Source organism: Lissotriton helveticus, chromosome 6, assembly GCF_964261635.1.
Source record: "Lissotriton helveticus chromosome 6, aLisHel1.1, whole genome shotgun sequence".
Classification (NCBI taxonomy): Eukaryota; Metazoa; Chordata; class Amphibia; order Caudata; family Salamandridae; genus Lissotriton; species Lissotriton helveticus.
Window position 1 is genome coordinate 4,414,176 of NC_136067.1, and position 18,541 is coordinate 4,432,716.

Consider the following 18,541-nt stretch of genomic DNA (forward strand, 5'->3'; position numbering starts at 1 on the left):
TGTCTTAAGTTTGTCTTAAGTCTGTCTTAAATTTGTCTTAAGTCTGTCTTAAGTCTGTCTTAAGTCTGTCTTAAGTCTGTCTTAAGTCTGTCTTAAGTAAGTTTGTCATAAGACAAACTTAAGACAAATCCTAACTTCTGTTAATACCAAAAGTAGTAAGTTTAGGATTTTGTCTTACGTTAGTTCTGTGAATCGGCACCTACGGGCTGAAATGGCAAAAAGAGCTCTGAAATACCTCGGCTTACACTTCGAGAGAGATCTCAAAACGATACTGGACCACAACGAAAGGACAATTCTGAACAAAGTTAAAGAGAAACTCGGAACGTGGTCTCCAAAATATGTAAGCTGGTGGGGGAGGGTTGAAACAATTAAAATGATGTTAGCACCCCTGATTAGAATGCTCCCATTAATAACTACAGAAGACTTCCACATAAACTAGACATCCTAATAAACAAATTCCTATGGAAGGACAAAAAAAACCCAGGATAAGTCTTCAGAAGCTAAAGCTGAACAAAAATCTAGGAGGTCTCAACTCACCAACCTCAAAACCTTCCAGACGGCAGGCCTGGCCAAACAAGGGCTACACTGGCTAACGCCAGAACAGAACTGTACACCGGTGTGGCTAACGCTAGAAAGAGCAATGCTAAATGGTCTAGACCCCCTAGCCCTACTGACAGCCAACAAACCTCCCGGGGCGAGCAACCCCATACTCAAAAACACCAAGAACGCCCTCCTCAAGGTGAACAAAAGAATGGAAAATACCATAAAAGGCACCAAATGGGAGTCCATCTGGTTCGATACAAAAATAAAGTACAAAGACAAGATACTAGATATGGCCTCCTGGTACGAACTGGGCATCTCCACCCCCAACCAAATTGAAAAACTAAGCACCCCACTCACATTCGACACCCTAAAAGACCTCCACAACCTACCAAACTTAGAATTCTATAATTTTCTAAAAATAAGAGCGGTGCTCACCAGGGCAGAATTAAACAGGGAAACTCCATCAATCCTGCAATACTCGATTAACCTAAATAAAGTTGGCCACCAAACTTCGCACTTTTACAAACCACTAAGCCCACCCTCAACAACATTAAACGCCAAGACATTAGGGTCCTGGGAAGGCCTACAGAATAGGCTCTTCAATGACCGGGAAAAGATTCGACTGTGGAACTCAGTAAGCACAAACAAAGTAACCCCAATCCTAGCACGAACGAAATACTGGCTCCGCCACAAAGCATACTGGACCCCGGCCAGATTAGCAGCAGTAGGGATCCGCGATAACGACCCATGCTGGAACTGCCACAGGGAAAAAGGTGACCTAGCACATCTGATCTTTCACTGCCCCAAAGTCAAAACATTCTGGAACAAAATAAGGGACATCATAAACAGAATATCGGGACTCCGACTGCAAACAGACTTTGTCGGGGCAGTTACTAGCTTCATGGCTCATGACGCTCAATCTAAGGACGACAGCGAGCTAATAGACATCTTACTCACAGCGGCAGTCAAATCAATCCTAGCAAACTGGAAAGACGCAGGGAAAGCAACGTTCGAGAGCTGGTTCCGCTGGATCACCTTCCTCAGAGGGGCCGACAACATAACATCAAGTCATACACCAGACGCCAGTAGGAAAGGCGAGATGGGGAACACCCTGGACAACTATCTAGACCACAGCTTTCCAAACCTTTCATGGTGGGGACTCACTTTTTGGAGATGCATAATTTTGGGACACAGTAAGGCAGTGTAGCGAGCGAGCGTAGCGAGCCCTAAACACCTAAGGGGAGTTTGGGGGGTTCTCTGTCTCTCTGTCTTACTCCCTCTGTCTCCCTCCCTCTCTCTCTTGCTCCCTCTAGCTCCCTCTCTCTGTCTAGCTCCCTCTAGCTCCCTCTCTCCCTGTCTTATTCCCTCTAGCTCCCTCTCTCTCTTGCTCCCTCTAGCTCCCTCTCTCTGTTTTACTCCCTCTAGTCCCCTCTCTCCCTGTCTTACTCCCTCTAGCTCCCTCTCTCTATCTTACTCCCTCTAGCTCCCTCTCTCTCTCTATCTTACTCCCTCTAGCTCCCTCTCTCTGTCTAGCTCCCTCTCTCTCTGTCTTGCTCCCTCTAGCTCCCTCTCTCTCTCTCTATCTTACTCCCTCTAGCTCCCTCTCTCTGTCTAGCTCCCTCTCTCGCTGTCTTACTCCCTCTAGCTCTCTCTCTATCTTACTCCCTCTAGCTCCCTCTCTCTGTCTAGCTCCCTCTCTCGCTGTCTTACTCCCACTAGCTCCCTCTCTCTCTCTATCTTACTCCCTCTAGCTCCCTCTCTCTGTCTAGCTCCCTCTCTCTCTATCTTACTCCCTCTAGCTCCCTCTCTCGCTGTCTTACTCCCTCTAGCTCTCTCTCTATCTTACTCCCTCTAGCTCCCTCTCTCTGTCTAGCTCCCTCTCTCTCTGTCTTGCTCCCTCTAGCTCCCTCTCTCTCTCTCTATCTTACTCCCTCTAGCTCCCTCTCTCTCTGTCTTGCTCTCTCTTGCTCCCTCTCTCTCTGTCTTCCTCCCTCTAGCTCCCTCTCTCTCTGTCTTACTCCCTCTGTCACCTCACCCCAGTTTACAGGGCACATATCTATATCATAGACTACTTCGACTCAAAATGGTGGTGTCATCCCGCGGCACACCCGCCACTTGCAGGCGACACAGTACTGTGTCGGGACACACAGTTTGGAAAGCTGTGATCTAGACTCACAAAAACCTCCTTAGACAAAACGCTGACCCACACACACGACTATCCCCAGCAGGACGGCTCCAAGCAAGTAGCACCAACCACCCTGTCCGCCTCTTTGTCTCTCTTTTCTGACTTTTTCTCTTCCTCCCTTTGAGGGCAATATGTAACAAGGACTAGCCCCAGCACGCCGAACATACGACAACGGTTATCTCAAATGTAGTAACAAGCCAGCCAGCAAGACGCCAATTGTAACCCCACTGGCGCGTACGCACAATGATATTGCCTTCATCTTATCTGTACAGTACCTATAAAACTCTTCTAATAAAATCTTTTTAAATAAAAAAAAAAAATGTGCTAGCATTCGCGCGTGAAACAAACATCCATCGTAATCCTGGAGACAATAGAACAAGTCCTCCATTAAGGATGTACGTCAGTACAACACGATCATTTTGATTGCGGTACTTTACAATGCGGTTTTCACAACGCAAGTCGTTACAACAACTTGCGCTGTAAGCGCTGGATTGTGGAATAATTAAATTTTCTATTCCAACTCCAGCCCACGTAACTGTAGGGAAGGTGTTGGATAGAAAATCAAACTATTCCTTAAGGAAGAGCGCCATCCAGCGCAAGTCGTAGTAATGACTTGCGTTGTGATGGCTGCCTCGTAAAGGTCGCGCGGTGTAAACACCGCGTTGTAGAGGATGTTTCCCTCCATTAAGCACCATACGATTGATTATTCGCCTTTTTGGTCAGTACCTGAAATAGAAGCGAGACTCGTAATAATTGCCATAACCTGAGTCACAGGGAGGGTAAACATGGCATTAACAGCATTAAATGCTAGGTGGGCGGGATAATCCTCGCCTCCGTGTCCTTAATAGAATTGAAAATTCTTGGCGCGAATGCTGGCTAATTTTTTATTCTATTACAGGAGCAGAGGCTTCGGATTACGCTAGTTTAACGCTTATCTAGAACCACAGAAGCAACATCACCTACAGGTTTGTAATGAAGCTGTTTAAACGTAGAACTAGGCGACCAATCAGCCGCTTTCATGATATCGTGGATACTAGTTCCACGTATAAAAGACTGCGTTCCAAACCACGCTGTGCCAATGCCCGCCTCTGACATACACCTGAGCCACCTGGCGATCGTAGCAGAGGTAACGGGCCTGAAGGGCTTTTGCAAAGCTATTAACAGATATAGGTGTGAGATCACCATTACTGCAGATATAGGTGTGAGATCACCATTACTGCAGATATAGGTGTGAGATCACCATTACTGCAGATATAGGTGTGAGATCACCATTACTTCTGATATAGGTGTGAGATCAATATTACTGCAGATATAGGTGTGAGATCACTATTACTGCAGATATAGGTGTGAGATCACCATTACTGCAGCTATAGGTGTGAGATCAATATTACTTCAGATATAGGTGTGAGATCAATATTACTTCAGATATAGGTGTGAGATCACTATTACTTCAGATATAGGTGTGAGATCACCATCACTGCAGTTATAGGTGTGAGATCAATATTACTTCAGATATAGGTGTGAGATCACTATTACTTCTGGTATAGGTGTGAGATCAATATTACTGCAGATATAGGTGTGAGATCAATATTACTGCAGATATAGGTGTGAGATCAATATTACTGCACATATAGGTGTGAGATCACCATTACTGCAGATATAGGTGTGAGATCACCATTACTTCAGATATAGGTGTGAGATCACCATTACTTCAGATATAGGTGTGAGATCACCATCACTGCAGTTATAGGTGTGAGATCACCATCACTGCAGTTATAGGTGTGAGATCACCATTACTTCAGATATAGGTGTGAGATCAATATTACTGCAGATATAGGTGTGAGATCACCATTACTGCAGATATAGGTGTGAGATCACTATTACTTCAGATATAGGTGTGAGATCACCATTACTTCAGATATAGGTGTGAGATCACCATTACTTCTGATATAGGTGTGAGATCAATATTACTGCAGATATAGGTGTGAGATCACCATTACTGCAGATATAGGTGTGAGATCACCATTACTTCAGATATAGGTGTGAGATCACCATTACTTCAGATATAGGTGTGAGATCACCATCACTGCAGTTATAGGTGTGAGATCACCATCACTGCAGTTATAGGTGTGAGATCACCATTACTTCAGATATAGGTGTGAGATCAATATTACTTCAGATATAGGTGTGAGATCAATATTACTTCAGATATAGGTGTGAGATCACTATTACTTCAGATATAGGTGTGAGATCACCATTACTTCTGATATAGGTGTGAGATCAATATTACTCCAGATATAGGTGTGAGATCAATATTACTGCAGATATAGGTGTGAGATCACTATTACTGCAGATATAGGTGTGAGATCACCATTACTTCTGATATAGGTGTGAGATCAATATTACTGCAGATATAGGTGTGAGATCAATATTACTGCAGATATAGGTGTGAGATCACTATTACTGCAGATATAGGTGTGAGATCACCATTACTGCAGATATAGGTGTGAGATCACCATTACTTCAGATATAGGTGTGAGATCACCATTACTTCAGATATAGGTGTGAGATCACCATCACTGCAGTTATAGGTGTGAGATCACCATTACTTCTGATATAGGTGTGAGATCAATATTACTGCATATATAGGTGTGAGATCAATATTACTGCAGATATAGGTGTGAGATCACTATTACTGCAGATATAGGTGTGAGATCAATATTACTGCAGATATAGGTGTGAGATCACTATTACTGCAGATATAGGTGTGAGATCACCATTACTGCAGATATAGGTGTGAGATCAATATTACTTCAGATATAGGTGTGAGATCACCATTACTTCAGATATAGGTGTGAGATCAATATTACTGCAGATATAGGTGTGAGATCAATATTACTTAAGATATAGGTGTGAGATCACCATTACTTCAGATATAGGTGTGAGATCACTATTACTGCAGATATAGGTGTGAGATCACCATTACTGCAGATATAAGTGTGAGATCACTATTACTTCAGATATAGGTGTGAGATCACCATTACTTCAGATATAGGTGTGAGATCAATATTACTTCAGATATAGGTGTGAGATCACTATTACTTCAGATATAGGTGTGAGATCACCATTACTTCAGATATAGGTGTGAGATCAATATTACTTCAGATATAGGTGTGAGATCACTATTACTTCAGATATAAGTGTGAGATCACTATTACTTCAGATATAGGTGTGAGATCACCATTACTTCAGATATAGGTGTGAGATCACCATTACTTCAGATATAGGTGTGAGATCACCATTACTTCTGATATAGGTGTGAGATCAATATTACTGCAGATATAGGTGTGAGATCAATATTACTGCAGATATAGGTGTGAGATCACCATTACTGCAGATATAGGTGTGAGATCACCATTACTTCAGATATAGGTGTGAGATCACCATTACTTCAGATATAGGTGTGAGATCACCATCACTGCAGTTATAGGTGTGAGATCACCATTACTTCAGATATAGGTGTGAGATCACCATTACTGCAGTCATAGGTGTGAGATCACTATTACTGCAGATATAGGTGTGAGATCACCATTACTGCAGATATAGGTGTGAGATCACCATTACTTCAGATATAGGTGTGAGATCACCATCACTGCAGTTATAGGTGTGAGATCACCATCACTGCAGTTATAGGTGTGAGATCACCATTACTTCAGATATAGGTGTGAGATCACCATTACTTCAGATATAGGTGTGAGATCAATATTACTGCAGATATAGGTGTGAGATCAATATTACTGCAGATATAGGTGTGAGATCACTATTACTTCAGATATAGGTGTGAGATCAATATTACTGCAGATATAGGTGTGAGATCAATATTACTGCAGATATAGGTGTGAGATCACTATTACTGCAGATATAGGTGTGAGATCACCATCACTGCAGATATAGGTGTGAGATCACCATCACTGCAGATATTTAGAATACTTACGTGTTCCATACGATAGTTTCAGTTCTTGGTGTTGTGAATGACGCCTTTTATTTATGTTTTAAAAATGAAAACAAAAATAAAAGGCGCTGTCATTTACAATGTCAACTGCTCAAACTTGTGTAAATGCAAGACCTGTTGCATTGCAAATGCTTGTTTGTTTCCTCTGTAGCCAACTCACACAGTATCACTAAACAAACATTGGCAAAGCCAACAGTTCCAAAAGGCAAGGCCGGTGACTATGTTTGTGCCTCTTCCTTCCAGTAATGAAGGAGCCTGGGGGGGGGGGGGGGGCAGAGATAGGACAGCACAGCCCCCAGCAGCCCCCCCATCCCCCCCAGCAGCCCCCCCATCCCCCCCAGCAGACCCCCTCCTCCCCCCCCCCCCCCAGAGCCGCAGAAGTGAACACTTCCCACTGATATCTCTCCTGAGTCTCTAGCCGGAGGGGGGGGGGGGTGGAGGGAGGGAGGGGGGTGTACTTGTGACAGTCATTTCCGGTCCCTGATGTTGTTGGCAGGTGCGTGGGTGCGGGCAGGAGGGGGCAGGAGGGGGCAGGAGGGGGCGGGGACTCGACACTGCCCTGAGGCCTGTTTACTTTACCAAAGCTTGTCTGGCTTCACGTCAGGGGGGGCGGGGCGACGGGAGGGGCGGGGCGAGGGGGAGGGGCGGGGGAGGAGGAAGAGCATGAAAGAAGAGGAGGGATCCAGAGAGCAGGAAACGAGAGGGCAGGAGGCGAGGGGGGGGGGGGGCAGGGGGGTGAGGAGAGACAGAGGAGGCAGGAGGGTCTGCCCAACACTCCTCGGTCAGACAGGTCCTGGACAGACAGGGTGTGGCTGCCCTTCCATTGCTGGGCCTCTCTGCTGAGGCTGCCCTACCACTGCTGGGCCTCTCTGCTGCCTTTGACACAGTCTACCACCGACCCTACTACCGAGGCTGGAGGGCGTGGCTGCCCTACCACTGCTGGGCCTCTCTGCTGAGGCTTCCCTACCACTGCTGGGCCTCTCTGCTGCCTTTGACACAGTAACACCCGACCCTACTGCCTACCAGGTCTGAGGCAGGACCCCAGGCCGGGCTCCCCACAGACAGGCCGGAGCCTGCGCCGGGGGTGTGTCCAAGCCGCCCGTCCCATTGGCTCCTGGGTGAGGTCGACCTCAGCACACCTCATCCCGTCAGCCGGGTGGAAGGACCGCCCCTCGGCAGCGACGCCTTCCATTGGCCGGAAGGCGAGGCGGCCCTTCCCACTGGGACTTCCCATTGGCTGGCCGGGTGGGCAGAGCTGCCCTGGAGTGTATAAAGCTCGGTGAGCGCTGCTCCTGGCTCAGTATCCAAAAACTCACCACTGTCAGAGGCATCTGAGCGACGAAAACAAGCACAGACTGCTGCAAGCACAGACTGCTGTGCGGTATCCAAAACTCACCACTGTCAGAGGCATCTGAGCGACGAAAACAAGCACAGACTGCTGCAAGCACAGACTGCTGCCGCTACGGTATCCAAAACTCACCACTGTCAGAGGCATCTGAGCGACGAAAACAAGCACAGACTGCTGCAAGCACAGACTGCTGCCGCTACGGTATCCAAAACTCACCACTGTCAGAAGGCATCTGAGCGACTCGCTCGCCACCGCTGCGAGCGCCGGACCGCGAGCGCCGACACAGCCGCGCCATGGTGGACAGCATCTACCGCACCCGCTCTTTGGGGGTGGCCGCCGAGGGGCTGCCGGACCAGTACGCCGATGGCAAGGCGGCCAAAGTGTGGCAGCTGTATATCGGCGACACCCGCAGCCGCACCGACGAGTACCGCAGCTGGCTGGTGGCCCTGCTCCGGGGGCACGGCTGCCGCAGCGTGCTGGACGTGGCCTGCGGCACCGGGTGAGCGACACGACTCTTGTGATGTGATGTAATATAACGTGGCAACCTAGGATTTATAACACACTGGAAACCATTTATAACAAACTGAAACAATGATGCCTGCCGCGGGTAGGAGCAGCTTCTGGAGCGCACCCAACGTGCCCCGCGGCACCGGGTGTGTGCCACCGCGCCAGAAATGCACGGTTTATAACATAACATGTGCATTTGTAAAGCGCACGTTCACCCATGGGCCTCTTGGCGCTGAATAGCAGATGTTTATTGTTACCTAACTCAATGGTACTCACTTTATCGACATCAGAAGGATGAAAGGCTGAGTGAACCTGTGACCATGAGGTCTGACTCAGGCCCCTACAGTGGGTGCACTAGTCCGGCTGCTCTGCCTGGGAGGTGCCAGAGCGGGGGAGGTATCTCAGTGAGTTAAGGGTTTGATGGAGAAAATGTCTTCACCCTTCAGGTCTCCTGATGCAATCCTTGTGATGACACCTGCTCGTTACAGCGCCGTGAAGCAAACCGCAATAGAAGGCGCTACGAACAGGACGCCTCTCTGCTGCATTCTACCTTTGTGTAGCGCCTCAAACCCCTGACAGCACTTCTAGGGGGTGAGCAAGGAGCACCTTTGTTCATAGAGTGTGGGTTTTCAGTGTTCCCTCTGGGGAAGAGGGTGGTGGTGTGTCTGTGGTTTCCAGGGCTGTCTGTGGTTCCCAGGGGTGTCTGTGGTTTCCTGGTGTGTCTGTGGTTTCCTGGTGTGTCTGTGGTTTCCTGGTGTGTCTGTGGTGTGCAGGGGTGTGTGTGGTGTCCAGGTCCAGGGGTGTCTCTGGTTCCCAGGGGGGTCTGTGGTTCCCAGGGGTGTCAGTGGTGTCCAGCTGTGTCTGTGGTGTCCCGGTCCAGGGGTGTCCGTGGTTTCTTCGGGTGTCTGTGGTTCCTAGGGGTGTCTGTGGTTCAGGGGTGTCTGTGGTTCAGGGGTGTCTGTGGTTCAGGGGTGTCTGTAGTTCCCAGGGGTGTCTGTGGAAGACGAGTCCAGAGGCTCTGGTGACACAATCCAGGGTTCACCACACACCCATGCACAGTTGTGCTGCTGCAATGGGTGTTTGTCGCGCAGCCCGGTGCATGCTGGGACTTGTAGTCCTCCGTGTATAATTGTGGAGACAGACGCGCCCCCCAGAGGCCTCTGACCGAGGTATGTTCTGACTGTACATGTGACCCCCCCCCTCTCCTTCACATGCAGCGGCCACAACCCCAGACCTGCTCCAGGCGCTCATGATGCAAGGGAGGGGGGGGCTTGCATCATCACCCCTGCGTCCCCTCCCCCCCCCCCCCCCGCAGGGAGGTGGCCGGGGCCCTGGGCCTGTGATTGGCCGATACAGACCCCGCCCCCCCTCCCTCCCAAAATAACTTTCCCAAAGTGGCCGTAAACACCCGGTGGGGGCGGAGCCGAGGGGGGGGGGGGGGGGGGTAAACCCGCCCCCCCTCCTCAATCTGTATTGATTTAATGCGAGTTGATCGAGCGCCAACTCCACGGGCGGCGTCGAGGCGCTTCACAGAGGAGCACATGAGGGACATCGAGGATACAAACTCTAAAGTCACAGGAGCCCTGGTGGGGGGGCGGGGAGGGGAAGGGATGTGCCCAGGATCACAACCACATTACAGACTCTCGGAGCGGGCATGGAACAGGGGGTGCAAGCTTCATACAGACACACGGAGCGGGCATGGAACAGGGGGTGCAAGCTTCATACAGACACACAGAGCGGGCATGGAACAGGCGGTGCAAGCTTCATACAGACACACAGAGCAGGCATGGAACAGGCAGTGCAAGCTTCATACAGACACACAGAGCGGGCATGGAACAGGCAGTGCAAGCTTCATACAGACACACGGAGCGGGCATGGAACAGGGGGTGCAAGCTTCATACAGACACACAGAGCGGGCATGGAGCAGGCGGTGCAAGCTTCATACAGACACACAGAGCAGGCATGGAACAGGCGGTGCAAGCTTCATACAGACACACAGAGCGGGCATGGAGCAGGCGGTGCAAGCTTCATACAGACACACAGAGCAGGCATGGAACAGGCGGTGCAAGCTTCATACAGACACACAGAGCAGGCATGGAACAGGCAGTGCAAGCTTCATACAGATACACAGAGAAGGCATGGAACAGGCGGTGCAAGCTTCATACAGACACACAGAGCGGGCATGGAACAGGCGGTGCAAGCTTCACACAGACACACAGAGCGGGCATGGAACAGGCGGTGCAAGCTTCATACAGACACACAGAGCGGGCATGGAACAGGCGGTGCAAGCTTCATACAGACACACAGAGCGGGCATGGAACAGGCGGTGCAAGCTTCACACAGACACACAGAGCGGGCATGGAACAGGCGGTGCAAGCTTCACACAGACACACAGAGCGGGCATGGAACAGGCGGTGCAAGCTTCATACAGACACACAGAGCGGGCATGGAACAGGCGGTGCAAGCTTCACACAGACACACAGAGCGGGCATGGAACAGGGGGTGCAAGCTTCATACAGACACACAGAGCGGGCATGGAACAGGCAGTGCAAGCTTCACACAGACACACAGAGCGGGCATGGAACAGGCGGTGCAAGCTTCAGACACACAGAGCAGGCATGGAACAGGCGGTGCAAGCTTCAGACACACAGAGCAGGCATGGAACAGGCGGTGCAAGCTTCAGACACACAGAGCAGGCATGGAACAGGCGGTGCAAGCTTCATACAGACACACAGAGCAGGCATGGAACAGGCGGTGCAAGCTTCATACAGACACACAGAGCGGGCATGGAACAGGCGGTGCAAGCTTCATACAGACACACAGAGCAGGCATGGAACAGGCGGTGCAAGCTTCATACAGACACACAGAGCGGGCATGGAACAGGCGGTGCAAGCTTCATACAGACACACAGAGCGGGCATGGAACAGGCGGTGCAAGCTTCATACAGACACACAGAGCAGGCATGGAACAGGCGGTGCAAGCTTCATACAGACACACAGAGCGGGCATGGAACAGGCAGTGCAAGCTTCATACAGACACACAGAGCAGGCATGGAACAGGGGGTGCAAGCTTCATACAGACACACAGAGCGGGCATGGAACAGGCGGTGCAAGCTTCATACAGACACACAGAGCGGGCATGGAACAGGCAGTGCAAGCTTCATACAGACACACAGAGCGGGCATGGGACAGGCGGTGCAAGCTTCACACAGACACACAGAGCGGGCATGGAACAGGGGGTGCAAGCTTCACACAGACACACAGAGCGGGCATGGAACAGGCGGTGCAAGCTTCACACAGACACACAGAGCGGGCATGGAACAGGGGGTGCAAGCTTCATACAGACACACAGAGCGGGCATGGAACAGGCGGTGCAAGCTTCATACAGACACACAGAGCGGGCATGGAACAGGCAGTGCAAGCTTCATACAGACACACAGAGCGGGCATGGAACAGGCAGTGCAAGCTTCATACAGACACACAGAGCGGGCATGGAACAGGGGGTGCAAGCTTCATACAGACACACAGAGCGGGCATGGAACAGGCGGTGCAAGCTTCATACAGACACACAGAGCGGGCATGGAACAGGCAGTGCAAGCTTCATACAGACACACAGAGCGGGCATGGAACAGGCAGTGCAAGCTTCATACAGACACACAGAGCAGGCATGGAACAGGCAGTGCAAGCTTCATACAGACACACAGAGCGGGCATGGAACAGGCAGTGCAAGCTTCATACAGACACACAGAGCGGGCATGGAAAAGGCACTGCAAGCTTCATACAGACACAGAGCGGGCATGGAACAGGCGGTGCAAGCTTCATACAGACACACAGAGCGGGCATGGAACAGGCAGTGCAAGCTTCATACAGACACACAGAGCAGGCATGGAACAGGCAGTGCAAGCTTCATACAGACACACAGAGCGGGCATGGAACAGGCGGTGCAAGCTTCATACAGACACACAGAGCGGGCATGGAACAGGCGGTGCAAGCTTCATACAGACACACAGAGCAGGCATGGAACAGGCGGTGCAAGCTTCATACAGACACACAGAGCGGGCATGGAACAGGCAATGCAAGCTTCCCACAGACACACAGAGCGGGCATGGAACAGGCGGTGCAAGCTTCACACAGACACACAGAGCGGGCATGGAACAGGCAATGCAAGCTTCCCACAGACACACAGAGCGGGCATGGAACAGGCGGTGCAAGCTTCACACAGACACACAGAGCGGGCATGGAACAGGCGGTGCAAGCTTCATACAGACACACAGAGCAGGCATGGGACAGGCGGTGCAAGCTTCATACAGACACACAGAGCGGGCATGGAACAGGCGGTGCAAGCTTCACACAGACACACAGAGCGGGCATGGGACAGGCGGTGCAAGCGTCATACAGACACACAGAGCGGGCATGGGACAGGCGGTGCAAGCGTCATACAGACACACAGAGCGGGCATGGAACAGGTGGTGCAAGCTTCACACAGACACACAGAGCGGGCATGGAACAGGTGGTGCAAGCTTCACACAGACACACAGAGCGGGCATGGAACAGGCGGTGCAAGCTTCATACAGACACACAGAGCGGGCATGGAACAGGTGGTGCAAGCTTCACACAGACACACAGAGCGGGCATGGAACAGGCGGTGCAAGCTTCACACAGACACACAGAGCGGGCATGGAACAGGCGGTGCAAGCTTCACACAGACACACAGAGCAGGCATGGAACAGGGGGTGCAAGCTTCCCACAGACACACAGAGCGGGCATGGAACAGGCGGTGCAAGCTTCCCCCAGACCCACAGAGCGGGCATGGAACAGGCGGTGCAAGCTTCCTACAGACCCACAGAGCGGGCATGGAACAGGCGGTGCAAGCTTCATACAGACCCACAGAGCGGGCATGGAACAGGCGGTGCAAGCTTCATACAGACACACAGAGCGGGCATGGAACAGGCGGTGCAAGCTTCACACAGACACACAGAGCGGGCATGGGACAGGCGGTGCAAGCTTCACACAGACACACAGAGCGGGCATGGAACAGGTGGTGCAAGCTTCACACAGACACACAGAGCGGGCATGGAACAGGCGGTGCAAGCTTCACACAGACACACAGAGCGGGCATGGAACAGGCGGTGCAAGCTTCACACAGACACACAGAGCGGGCATGGAACAGGCGGTGCAAGCTTCACACAGACACACAGAGCGGGCATGGAACAGGCGGTGCAAGCTTCACACAGACACACAGAGCGGGCATGGAACAGGCGGTGCAAGCTTCACACAGACACACAGAGCGGGCATGGAGCAGGCGGTGCAAGCTTCATACAGACACACAGAGCGGGCATGGAACAGGCAGTGCAAGCTTCATACAGACACACAGAGCGGGCATGGAACAGGCGGTGCAAGCTTCATACAGACACACAGAGCAGGCATGGAACAGGCAGTGCAAGCTTCATACAGACACACAGAGCGGGCATGGAGCAGGCGGTGCAAGCTTCAGACACACAGAGCGGGCATGGAACAGGCGGTGCAAGCTTCATACAGACACAGAGAGCGGGCATGGAACAGGCGGTGCAAGCTTCATACAGACACACAGAGCGGGCATGGAACAGGCGGTGCAAGCTTCATACAGACACACAGAGCGGGCATGGAACAGGCGGTGCAAGCTTCATACAGACACACAGAGCGGGCATGGAGCAGGCGGTGCAAGCTTCATACAGACACACAGAGCGGGCATGGAACAGGCAGTGCAAGCTTCATACAGACACACAGAGCGGGCATGGAACAGGCGGTGCAAGCGTCACAGACACACAGAGCAGGCATGGAACAGGCAGTGCAAGCTTCATACAGACACACAGAGCGGGCATGGAGCAGGCGGTGCAAGCTTCAGACACACAGAGCGGGCATGGAACAGGCGGTGCAAGCTTCATACAGACACACAGAGCGGGCATGGAACAGGCGGTGCAAGCTTCATACAGACACAGAGAGCGGGCATGGAACAGGCGGTGCAAGCTTCATACAGACACACAGAGCGGGCATGGAACAGGCGGTGCAAGCTTCATACAGACACACAGAGCGGGCATGGAACAGGCGGTGCAAGCTTCATACAGACACACAGAGCTGGCATGGAACAGGCGGTGCAAGCTTCATACAGACACACAGAGCGGGCATGGAACAGGCGGTGCAAGCGTCACAGACACACAGAGCAGGCATGGAACAGGCGGTGCAAGCTTCCCACAGACACACAGAGCGGGCATGGAACAGGCGGTGCAAGCTTCATACAGACACACAGAGCTGGCATGGAACAGGCAGTGCAAGCTTCATACAGACACACAGAGCGGGCATGGAACAGGCGGTGCAAGCGTCACAGACACACAGAGCAGGCATGGAACAGGCGGTGCAAGCTTCCCACAGACACACAGAGCGGGCATGGAACAGGCGGTGCAAGCTTCATACAGACACACAGAGCGGGCATGGAACAGGCAGTGCAAGCTTCATACAGACACACAGAGCTGGCATGGAACAGGCAGTGCAAGCTTCATACAGACACACAGAGCGGGCATGGAACAGGCGGTGCAAGCGTCACAGACACACAGAGCAGGCATGGAACAGGCGGTGCAAGCTTCCCACAGACACACAGAGCGGGCATGGAACAGGCGGTGCAAGCTTCATACAGACACACAGAGCGGGCATGGAACAGGCGGTGCAAGCTTCATACAGACACACAGAGCGGGCATGGAACAGGCGGTGCAAGCTTCATACAGACACACAGAGCGGGCATGGAACAGGCGGTGCAAGCTTCCCACAGACACACAGAGCGGGCATGGAACAGGCGGTGCAAGCTTCATACAGACACACAGAGCAGGCATGGAACAGACGGTGCAAGCTTCATACAGACACACAGAGCAGGCATGGAACAGGCGGTGCAAGCTTCACACAGACACACAGAGCGGGCATGGAACAGGTGGTGCAAGCTTCATACAGACACACAGAGCGGGCATGGAACAGGCGGTGCAAGCTTCATACAGACACACAGAGCAGGCATGGAACAGGCGGTGCAAGCTTCATACAGACACACAGAGCGGGCATGGAACAGGCGGTGCAAGCTTCATACAGACACACAGAGCAGGCATGGAACAGGCGGTGCAAGCTTCCCACAGACACACAGAGCAGGCATGGAACAGGCGGTGCAAGCTTCATACAGACACACAGAGCGGGCATGGGACAGGCGGTGCAAGCTTCAGACAGACACACAGAGCCGGCATGGAACAGGCGGTGCAAGCTTCATACAGACACACAGAGCAGGCATGGAACAGGCGGTGCAAGCTTCATACAGACACACAGAGCAGGCATGGAACAGGTGGTGCAAGCTTCCCCCAGACACACAGAGCGGGCATGGAACAGACGGTGCAAGCTTCACACAGACACACAGAGCGGGCATGGAACAGGCGGTGCAAGCTTCACACAGACACACAGAGCGGGCATGGAACAGGCGGTGCAAGCTTCACACAGACACACAGAGCAGGCATGGAACAGGCGGTGCAAGCTTCATACAGACACACAGAGCGGGCATGGAACAGGCAGTGCAAGCTTCATACAGACACACAGAGCAGGCATGGAACAGACGGTGCAAGCTTCATACAGACACACAGAGCAGGCATGGAACAGACGGTGCAAGCTTCATACAGACACACAGAGAGGGCATGGAACAGGCGGTGCAAGCTTCATACAGACACACAGAGCAGGCATGGAACAGACGGTGCAAGCTTCATACAGACACACAGAGCGGGCATGGAACAGGCGGTGCAAGCTTCATACAGACACACAGAGCGGGCATGGAACAGGCAGTGCAAGCTTCATACAGACACACAGAGCGGGCATGGAACAGGCAGTGCAAGCTTCATACAGACACACAGAGCAGGCATGGAACAGGCGGTGCAAGCTTCATACAGACACACAGAGCAGGCATGGAACAGACGGTGCAAGCTTCATACAGACACACAGAGCGGGCATGGAACAGGCGGTGCAAGCTTCATACAGACACACAGAGCGGGCATGGAACAGGCGGTGCAAGCTTCATACAGACACACAGAGCAGCCATGGAACAGACGGTGCAAGCTTCATACAGACACACAGAGCGGGCATGGAACAGGCAGTGCAAGCTTCATACAGACACACAGAGCGGGCATGGAGCAGGCGGTGCAAGCTTCAGACACACAGAGCGGGCATGGAGCAGGCGGTGCAAGCTTCACACAGACACACAGAGCGGGCATGGAACAGGCGGTGCAAGCTTCATACAGACACACAGAGCGGGCATGGAACAGGCGGTGCAAGCTTCATACAGACACACAGAGCAGCCATGGAACAGACGGTGCAAGCTTCATACAGACACACAGAGCGGACATGGAACAGGCGGTGCAAGCTTCATACAGACACACAGAGTGGGCATGGAACAGGCGGTGCAAGCTTCAGACACACAGAGCGGGCATGGAACAGGCGGTGCAAGCTTCATACAGACACACAGAGCGGGCATGGAACAGGCAGTGCAAGCTTCATACAGACACACAGAGCGGGCATGGAACAGGCGGTGCAAGCTTCAGACACACAGAGCGGGCATGGAACAGGCGGTGCAAGCTTCAGACACACAGAGCGGGCATGGAACAGGCAGTGCAAGCTTCATACAGACACACAGAGCGGGCATGGAACAGGCGGTGCAAGCTTCATACAGACACACAGAGCAGGCATGGAACAGACGGTGCAAGCTTCATACAGACACACAGAGCGGGCATGGAACAGGCGGTGCAAGCTTCATACAGACACACAGAGCGGGCATGGAACAGGCGGTGCAAGCTTCAGACACACAGAGCGGGCATGGAACAGGCGGTGCAAGCTTCATACAGACACACAGAGCGGGCATGGAACAGGCAGTGCAAGCTTCATACAGACACACAGAGCGGGCATGGAACAGGCGGTGCAAGCTTCAGACACACAGAGCGGGCATGGAACAGGCGGTGCAAGCTTCAGACACACAGAGCGGGCATGGAACAGGCGGTGCAAGCTTCATACAGACACACAGAGCGGGCATGGAACAGGCAGTGCAAGCTTCATACAGACACACAGAGCAGGCATGGAACAGACGGTGCAAGCTTCATACAGACACACAGAGCGGGCATGGAACAGGCGGTGCAAGCTTCATACAGACACACAGAGCAGGCATGGAACGGACGGTGCAAGCTTCATACAGACACACAGAGCGGGCATGGAACAGGCGGTGCAAGCTTCATACAGACACACAGAGCGGACATGGAACAGGCGGTGCAAGCTTCAGACACACAGAGCGGGCATGGAACAGGCGGTGCAAGCTTCATACAGACACACAGAGCGGGCATGGAACAGGCAGTGCAAGCTTCACACAGACACACAGAGCGGGCATGGAACAGGCGGTGCAAGCTTCATACAGACACACAGAGCGGGCATGGAACAGGCGGTGCAAGCTTCAGACACACAGAGCGGGCATGGAACAGGCGGTGCAAGCTTCATACAGACACACAGAGCGGGCATGGAACAGGCGGTGCAAGCTTCACACAGACACACAGAGCGGGCATGGAACAGGCGGTGCAAGCTTCATACAGACACACAGAGCAGGCATGGAACAGGCGGTGCAAGCTTCATACAGACACACAGAGCGGGCATGGAACAGGCGGTGCAAGCTTCATACAGACACACAGAGCGGGCATGGAACAGGCAGTGCAAGCTTCATACAGACACACAGAGCAGGCATGGAACAGACGGTGCAAGCTTCATACAGACACACAGAGCGGCCATGGAACAGGCGGTGCAAGCTTCATACAGACACACAGAGCAGGCATGGAACAGACGGTGCAAGCTTCATACAGACACACAGAGCGGGCATGGAACAGGCGGTGCAAGCTTCATACAGACACACAGAGCGG

The 18,541-nt window shown here is 52.3% G+C and overlaps 1 protein-coding gene across 2 annotated transcripts in view; it reads left to right on the forward strand.

The window, feature by feature from the left end:
• Nucleotides 1-8,037: 8,037 nt before the first annotated feature.
• The window catches only part of GNMT (glycine N-methyltransferase), a 73,965-nt gene continuing 63,461 nt past the window's right edge, over nt 8,038-18,541 (forward strand). The window contains exons 1-2 of one of the 2 annotated variants that reach the window (XM_078647234.1): nt 8,038-8,168; nt 8,326-8,587. In XM_078647234.1, the coding sequence (XP_078503360.1) occupies nt 8,382-8,587 (206 nt within the window). In that variant the 5' untranslated portion in view covers nt 8,038-8,168; nt 8,326-8,381. Of the gene's footprint in view, nt 8,169-8,221; nt 8,588-18,541 lie in introns of those variants that run through there. The other variant, XM_078647235.1, reaches the window with a different exon arrangement.